We start from the raw sequence: 9,159 nt of genomic DNA, 5'->3' as shown, positions 1-9,159 counted from the left end.
GAGAACAATCGACTTTTATTCTCAGGTCTTCTCCAAACCAAAACAAGTTTTGTCATGCGTAGCACTGACTTGGCTTTCACCTCCTCCCTTCCACTGCACCCAGAGATTGGGGATCAAAGACCAGACTTTCCCTGAGGGCAAAGGTGCCAGTGTCTCCTTAGGATGCCTGAATCCTACAAAGAGGCAGTTCCAGGTCCCAAGAAGAGGAGGATACTCAGCTTGGAACCCTATACTCAGGTGTCCTTTTGTCTAGGTTGGTGGCCATAGTAAAAGACTCACTCTCCTGGGGCGTGCCTGCTGCCCATAGTCTGCCTACCTCCTTTAGGGCTACTTGTTCCACCCTGTTCTGGCCCTGGGGCCATAGCTTCACTCGCAGATTCCTGAAGATGTCCACCAGGGCCCGACGAGGTTCCTGCCTTAGAAGACAATACAATATGGGGTTGAGACAGCTGTTGCTGTGTGCCAGACAGGTGGTGACAGGGAAGACATAGGTGTGGAGTATGTAGAAAGTGCTGTCACCAGGTACCAGGTCAAACTTCACCAGGACACCCCAGAGAGTGACTACATGGTTGGGAAACCAGCAGAGGAAGAAGGAGGCCACCAGAATGTGGATAGAACGAGCCACAACCCTGCTGTCCCTCCGTCGCCACTGTTGTTGCCGCAGAAAAGCCAGTAGCAGGAAGTAACTGGTGGTGATGATGCCCAAAGGCACCAGGAAGGCCAACACCACTCTCTGCAGATGGTAGACCCCCAGCCAGTACCTGCTAGGGAAGCGGATCAGACACAAGCGCACACCCCAAACTTCACCTTCGGCTCCAAAAACAGTTGTGGGTACCGTTGCCAGGGCAGCCGCTACCCATGCTGCCAGGGTGGCCATGCGAGCCCAGAAGAGGGAGAGATGGGTACCTGGACCTGTAGCCATGGCTACCACCCAGTAGCGGGCCACACTCAGTGCTGTGATGAGGAATATGCTGGCATAGACATTGAGGACAGTGGCTGTCAGGACCATCTTGCAGAGGGTACCTCCAAAGGGCCAGTGGAAGTCCAGTGCCGACTCAGCTGCCCAGAAGGGGAGAGTGAATGCCAGTCCCAGGTCTGCTAGAGCCAGGTTGAAGATGAAGGTGTCAGAAGGTAGATGAGGGGTGTCCTGAGCACAGCCACCTAGCACCCATAGTACAGCCAAATTTCCCAGCAAGCCGATGAACCCCACGAGTCCGTAGGCCAGAGCAACCACGACCCTCAGGGCTAGAGAATTAACAGGCACTGCAGCAGCATCAGCATTCAGCACATTGTCTCCAGAGGTATTGGCCCAGAGGGGCATGAGTAGGGGGACAGAGACATTGAGTGTGGGCATTGCAAGGCATCAAAGGTCAGTGGTGCCTGCCTTCCCTAGAGACTGGCACGGGCCAACCACAGGCTGTCAGCAGAAGGCTCTGTTTGCAAATGTCTCTCTTTTGGCCTCTACCTGCCAGAAGCTCCAACTCACGCCCACAACCCACACCTCAGAGGGAGGGGTACTGATGAGACAAGCTGCCTTGTCCCTGTTGGTTGTGATTGGTGGTGGGTGGGGCAGGGCAAGGTAAATCCTGCACACTGTGATATATAGTGGGGGTGGGGGAAGAGAAAGAAAGGCTGTATGCAGCAGAAAGAGTGGGAAAAAACTTATTCCACTGTGTAGGACAACCCCACATCTCCATCCCAGGAAGAAGGTTAGAGTCCCCTCTTTCCCTAACAATGTGCAAATACCCTCTCTGCAGAAAAAGATCCCTTGGGACCTAAGTGAAGAAAGAGGTCTGGAAGAGCACACAGAGAATCAGAATGAGTGTCTGAGAGGAAAGAGTAGAGGTTCTGAAATTCCAGATCTGCTACTCATTAGCTGTGTGACTTCGAGGGAGTTGCTCAACTCCTCTGAACCACAGTTTCCATACTTAAAATTTTCAGATAAAAGTTTCTGCTTCACAGTATTGGCGTAATGAAACAAGATAATGCATGTGAAAAAGTACTTCTTACGTCACTATTTGCATGAATGATTATTATTTCAAGGAGCAGCTTGGGTTTTATGAAGGAAGGGAGCAGGTACAGAGCAGCTATTACCATGCCCAGGGAAGTGTGCCAACTAAAACACAGGTTGGAATTAATCTCAGCAGCAAGTGACCTTGAGGTTAAGGGCAGGGAGGAAAAGGGGAGAGGAAGTCACAGCTTCCTGTTCTATCCCCAGTGGGAACTCTGGGCGTGTGAGGACCTGAGTAGACCTGGACCTCAGTTCTGTTTCTGATGATCAAGTAGTCCAGCTAACCTTCATCACTCCTATGCTCTTTTACCCTTTCCTGTTCTCATCAGGAAGCCAGAGATCAATGGTACCCCCACTCACCCTTCCAACCCAACACCATTTCAAAGATCTGGATCCTGAGATACACCCTCACCACACCTCATCCGGTCTCCCCATGATCTCAGTCTGAACTGGAAAATGTGCCTCCCTTCCATGCCCACATCCACACCCATTGCGTTAGGAGCTGTGCCTGGGGGGAGAGATGGGTGGGAGGTGGGAAGGTAAAAGGGTAAGTCTTTTTCAAGGACTCCCACATATTCAACACCTTCCTGCCCTTGGAGGGCTAATGAAGACAATGCTTGATGTTTTCTTCCCTTGGAGTGCCACAGGAGGAAGGGGCCCTTCAGGATAATAAATCAATGGTGGGTTTAATGAACTGATAGGGAGAGCACCAGAAGTGAGATGGTTCCAGGCTGGGTGCCAGGATGTTTGGGGTTTTAGTAAGGGGAGAGGATAGTAGGAGAAGGGTACTCACCATGATCAGGTGAGCCCCACTGGCATTGCTCCTGCTTGACTTTTTGCCAGTCATCCATCTCTCTGGGCCACATCTGTTCTTCAAACCACCCAGATCACCTTGCCAATCTGGCAGTGAAGATGTATTTAATGCTTTGGATTTCAAGCTGTGCCAGAATTCCAGGGTTCTACTATCCATTCAAAAGATCAGGTTCTCAGGCCATTTCTTTTTTAACTTAGTTCATTTCTAATTTAAATTATTTCCTTTGGTCTGAGATTACAACACCCTCTTGTGGTTATGCAGTGAGGTGATGCCACCCACCAGCCATGTCTATGAACTTTACTTTGGGCCCTTTTACTTTTTGAGCACTTATTTCATTCATTCATTTATTCACTAATCACACTATTTCCTGAATCCTTACTATTTGTCTGGCACTGTGTTATATGCTAGGAAAAACAAACAAGCACATAGTCCCTCTCCTCATGAAGAGATCTTTAAGATCATGTAGTTCAACTCATTTTATAGAGTGAAAGTAGCTGGCCCAAGGCCACCAGGGAAATGGTGACAGAGTCAGGATTTGAAGTGACCTCTGGACTCCTAGAATATGGTTCTTTCTACTACACCATGATTCCCCAGTGTAGTCCTGATGTGGCATTGTAGGATCAGAACTAGACTGCTAACCACAAGGTTGATGGTTCAAACCTATCATTTGTTCCTTGGAAACTATTGTTGTTAAGAGGCCCTGTATAGGGTTTCTGAGGAGTAGCTAGTGAGTTTGAACTGCCGACTTTGCAGTTCAAACTGACCTTGAAGTTGAGTGCTCATCCAACAGCGCCACACCAGGACTCCTAGAAAGCCTGTGCACTGTCGCTGAGTCAGAACTGACTACAGTGCACTTTACAACAACAACATGATTCCCATTAGATTTTTTTCCACTGATAATCCCTTTCCCCTTCCTGAGTGCCAGAAACTTCCCATGGGAAGCTCCCTGGCTACAGAGAGAAGTTGCACCAGGATGTAGATAAAGGGACTGTGGCAGCTTCTCTCTTGATAGTTCCTCATTCACAAATGATGGGAGATAAAGAGGAACTGTACCTAACAGTTCACTGTCCCCCACATTCATATGGACAACTTCAATGTTCTAGAGCCATACTTGACCAGTTCCATTTTCATTCTCAACAAGAGTCCAGGGATATGTGATAGTAGATTACAGTTTCTGCCCTCCATAAAAAAGATTTCCAATGACTGGACCTTCCCTTCAATTGTCTGAATATCCATTCCTCCCTCAGCACATGTGTCTCTCCAGCCCTACATCACTGTCCCTACATTCCAAAGGGAAATTGGAAAAGGAGGCAGAAAGACCTGAGTTATCCCTCTGCAGAACTTAAAGAGAAAGAAATTTTGCATTTGTAGCAAAGAAGACAGAGACTAGACCTTTGAGGGACTAAGGGACTTACAAAAAGCAGGACTAAGAAATCTATCCCCCAGTGCAAATCTCTAACCTCACATCAACCCAACCAGCTACCACCTCTGCTCCTTCACCTGTCTGAGAAAATGTACTGGAGAAATCCTCCAGTCTTGGTAAGGAGTACAGACAATTTCAGTGCTCAGTAATAAGTTGGTTTTCTCTTTCTCTAAGTAAACTATTCTGGAATAATTTTAGACATGTTGTTGTTAAGTGCCTTCGAGTCAATTCCAACCATAGCAACCCTGTATAGCATTTCTGAGGAGAAACTGGTGAGCTTGAACCACCAATCTTGCAGTTTAAATGGCTTTGCAGTCTGGTGCATTAATCCACAGAGCCACACCAGAACTCCAATTTTATACATGTCATGCAAAGGCAATGAGCATAATATGTCTTTTTTTATTTTTCAAGTTAAAATAAAACTGGCAGGGCATCAAAAACATAAAATTCCTATGACAAAATTTGTGCACACACTGAAAACTACAAATATTGCTGAGAGAATTTTTTTTTAAAGTCCTATATAAATGGAGAGAGGTACTCATGAGTCAGAGACTCAATATTTTCCCTAAATTACTTTGTAGAAATTTGATGAACTTGACCTTTGCTTATGGATGCAGTTGCCCAAAATAAAACTGAGAGGAAAGGAGTCTTCACATCAAGGATCAAGCCTATGCCCTCAGTACACAAGGTTGATAGGGACAGGCAACTTAGATAATGGCTGTCCTGGTGTGGTGCTGTGAGTTAATGCACCAGACTGCAAAGTCATGTGAACTGCAAAGTCGGTGGGTCAAGCTCACCAGCTGCTCCTCGGAAACCCTATACAGGGTCGCTACAGCTGCTCCTCAGAAACCCTATACAGGGTCCCTATAGCTGTTCCTCGGAAACCCTATACAGGGTCGCTATGGGTCAGAATCAACTCAATGGCACTTAACAACAACCACCTAAAATTGGGAGGCAGGGGCATAAAGGCACGAAGTGGCTGGCTTACAAATTTTCAAGAGGGAGTTTAGTTTCAGAGCAAAGGGGAAGAGGTAGAATCACCAATGAATAGTTTTCATCTTGTCTTTCGCTTCTCAAGCTGCCCTTTGAAATTTTCTGTTCAGCTCGTTTATTTCTTCATTTCTTCCATTCATTTTTGCTTCTCTACACTGAAGAGTAAGTCTCAGAATCTCTTCTGACCCCTTTTATTTCTTTTCAGTCTTTCAAATGACCTTTTGCTTTCTTCTTGTATGATGTGATTGATGTTAACCCACAACTCTTCTGGTCTTTGGTCATTAGTGTCTAATGCATCAAATCTGTTCTTAAGATGGTCTCTAAATTCAGGTGGGATGCATTCAAGGTCATATTTAGGCTCTCATGGACTTGTTTTAATTTTCTTTAGTTTCAGCCTGAACTTGCATATGAGCAAGTGATGGTCTGCTCTTGGCCTTGTTTTAGCTGATGATATTGAGTGTCTTGTTTCTTTCCACAGATGTAGTCAATTTGCTTCCTGTGTATTCCATCTGGTGAAGTCCACAGGTATAGTTAGTTGCCTTTTATGCACCAAAAACGTACTTGCAATGAATAAGTCGTTAATTTTGAAAAATACTATCATGAGATCTCCAGCATCATTTCTATCACCAAGGCCATATTTTCCAACTGATCCTTTGTCTTTGATTCCAGCTTTCATATTCCAATCACCAGTAATTATCAGTGCATCTTGGTTGCATGTTTGATCAATTTCAGCCTGAAGAAGTTGGGAGAATTCTTCAATTTTGTCACCACTGGCATTAGTGGCTTGTGTATAAATTTGAATAATTGTGATATTAACTGGTCTTCCTTGTAGGTATATGGCTATTATTCTATAACAGTGCCGTACTTCAAGATAGATCTTGAAATGTTCTTTTTGACAATGAATGTATTGTCATTCCTATTCAATTTGTCAACTCTACTTTGAGGAGGCAGCTCTTCCCCAGTTGTATTTTGAATGCCTTCTAACTTGAGAGGTTCATCTTCTGCCACTATACTAGACAATATTCCACTGTTTTTCATAAGTTTTTCAGTAGCTAACCATTCAGAAGTGGTCTGCCTCTCCTTTTTCCTATCTGATTTAGTCTGGAAGCTCCACTGAAAACTGTCTGCCATGGGTGACCCTGCTTGTATTTAAAATATTGGCGGCATAGTTTCCAGCATCACAGAAACACACAAGCCACCACAATACAACAAACAGACATGTGAGTGGTGGCTCCTAGGCATTACTCAAGAGAAATGAAAACATATGTTCACATAAAAACTTATACATGAGCAGCATTATTTGAAGTAGCTTAAAATTGGAAACTCAAATGGATAACTCAATTATCCATCAACAGATAAATGGATAAATTGTAGCATATCCATACAGTGGACTACTATTAGACAATGAAAAGGAATGAATTATTGACATACACAACATACACAAATACTGAAATAACTATGTTGAGTGAAAGAAGCCATACAAAAAGAGTATGTGCTGTGTGATTCTATGATTCATTAAAGAATCAGGGACATGAAAACTAATTTATAGTGACAGAAAGCAGACCAGTAAGCACATGGGCGAGGTGGTGGTGGGGAGAGGGATGAAAAGAAAAGGGGTTACAAAGTAGCACAAAAGAGCTTTTGGGGATAATGAATATGTTCATCATCTTGTTTGTGATAGTTTCATGGGTGTATATATATGTCAGAACTTATCAAATTACACACTTTAAATATGTACAGTTTATTATATGTCAATTATACCTCAATAAAACTAATAAAATAAGACAAACAAACAAAAAGAAACACCTAGCAACTTTGGTTGCTTTTAGTGAGAAGAACAGGGTTGACAACATTAGGGAGAGCAATTTTCCATTATATACTCTTTTGTGCCTTTGGAAATTTGAATTATATGACATATTATTACCTATTCATACATAAGCAAGTAATACTAAATGTTTAAATAAAATAAAAGCAGCTTAAGCTAGGCAGTCCTGAATCTACCTCATGAGGGCAATAACTCCCCTGACTCTAGGTGGCCTAAGAACTAGGGCTTCTACAGTTCAAAATGGAGATCTACCCGCCACCTCCTGCACGATGAAGAGAAGAGACCTTATGGCAGCCAGGCCATCGTTACTATCCTCTCCCATTTTCCACACTGAAGCATCCATTCCTCTTCTATCTGTGAGGCATTGTTGGTCCATTCATACTATAGCCCAGTCCTGCTTGTCCTAGCTCCCAGTTCAGGCAGTGTGCTCCTTGAAAGAAGGTGGCCTCATTACTGACTCCAGATTCACTGTACAGCTTCCCAGGCTGTGGCTCTGGGAACTCTAGTCTTTCTGTTTTCCCAGCCTCCCCACCTGGAAGCCATGTATCTCAATAGGTTTTCATATCAGATGTCAGGTATTCACCCTCCCAAGGAAGAAGTAGGGGAGACACTTTCTTATTCTTGTAAATGATCAGAGGCTCTTTCTAGGGCCACTCTTCTAAAACAAATAGAGACTAAGTCTTCAGTCATTACTACTGCTACTTACATCCTTGTTAAGACACTCTGCTGCATACCACATCCTAACACTGGGGCCCTATGCTACAGCTTACAGTCTGGCCTCAGATGGGGACTCAGGAATAGCTGATAATCCTTTTACATATCCTTGATCAGCTTGATCTTTCATATCTTCATTAAAAAACAAAAAAACCACTCACTGGGCATCTTTCTCCTATTGGACCTGTGGGTGCTGGCAGTCAGTTTGTGATCATGAAGGCAGCCAATCTATGGACAAAACCTTCCTATGGAGGTAGGCAGAGGTGAAAAGCAGTAGAGAAATCAAGCATACACAATCTTCGCACCTCCAGTTATGAGAGAGAATACATTTTATTATTGTTTCATTTTGAATTGGGTTTTCTGCTACTTGTAATTAGAAACACCTTGTTCAAGCCAGAAGGGGATGAAGAAGTGATAAATATGTTTAGGGCAGAAGGAAATAGGCTGAAAATAAGATGCCATTTAATGTTGTAGTTGTTGTTAAGTGCCAACGAGTCATTTCCAACCCATAGCGACCTTGTATAGGGTTTCCAAGGAGCAACTGGTAAGCTTGAGTCACCAACCTTGCCATTCAAACTGACTTTGCAGTCCAGTGCATTAACCCATAGTGCCATACCAGGACTCCAAGGTGCCATAGGAGGAAAGAAAAAAGTAGCAAATATAGGTGACTGAGGTGAGAAACCCCTGAGGAATGGGAAGGATATGCATAAAAAGGTATATGTCTTGATTGTAGTTATGATAACACTGGTATATATGTTGTTTATATTCCTCAAACTGTACACTTAAAAATGTGAGCAATTTGTTATATGCAAAGCATACTTTGTAACATTGATTTAAAATAGCTAGGAAGCACAAATGCTTCATAAATAGCAGAACAGACATAGGATTTACCCTATCATAAACAACTTTAAAACTGGGCAAAATATATGAAACAACTGTTTTCAGATTTGTGACAATAGGCAGTGCATGTGTGTGATAGTTGATAAAAGGAAAACAACTGAGATAAGTCCTATAGCCCACTATACAGCCAGGGCTCCTTTAGAGAGGAAAAACAATTAGAATTTATAGGGTGAAGGTAGGAACTATTTTCCCAGAAATCTCATTAGAGATCATGGAGGTACTAGATTCGCATATGAGCATGCTCAGTGTGAAACTCTATAAGGTTAGGCAAAGAATAACTATTGGGAAGCTATAAGTTAACTTTCAGAGCTCACTCAAGTTCCTGCAAACAAAATGAAGAAATTATGTTGAAAACTCTGACTATTCAAAAAAGACCCTAGAGAGAGGGGAATGGAAGAACAAAGCAGATGGGAGAACAATTAGACAGGTCTCAATGGGCTAAGTGAGACAGAGGTAAATAATGATATATGCACAACCTG

At 43.4% G+C, this 9,159-nt stretch overlaps 1 protein-coding gene across 1 annotated transcript; it reads right to left on the bottom strand.

The window, feature by feature from the left end:
- Nucleotides 1–214: 214 nt before the first annotated feature.
- On the bottom strand, nucleotides 215–1,354 carry RXFP4 (relaxin/insulin-like family peptide receptor 4). The gene has a single exon (XM_006861729.1). The coding sequence runs from the start codon at nucleotides 1,352–1,354 to the stop codon at nucleotides 215–217; it is 1,140 nt and encodes a 379-aa protein (XP_006861791.1).
- Between the last annotated feature and the right edge of the window lie 7,805 nt (nucleotides 1,355–9,159).

Source organism: Chrysochloris asiatica, unplaced genomic scaffold, assembly GCF_000296735.1.
Source record: "Chrysochloris asiatica unplaced genomic scaffold, ChrAsi1.0 scaffold00042, whole genome shotgun sequence".
In the NCBI taxonomy this organism is placed as follows: domain Eukaryota; kingdom Metazoa; phylum Chordata; class Mammalia; order Afrosoricida; family Chrysochloridae; genus Chrysochloris; species Chrysochloris asiatica.
Note: the sequence above shows the minus strand (reverse complement) of the source record. Positions and strands in the feature narration are given on the sequence as shown.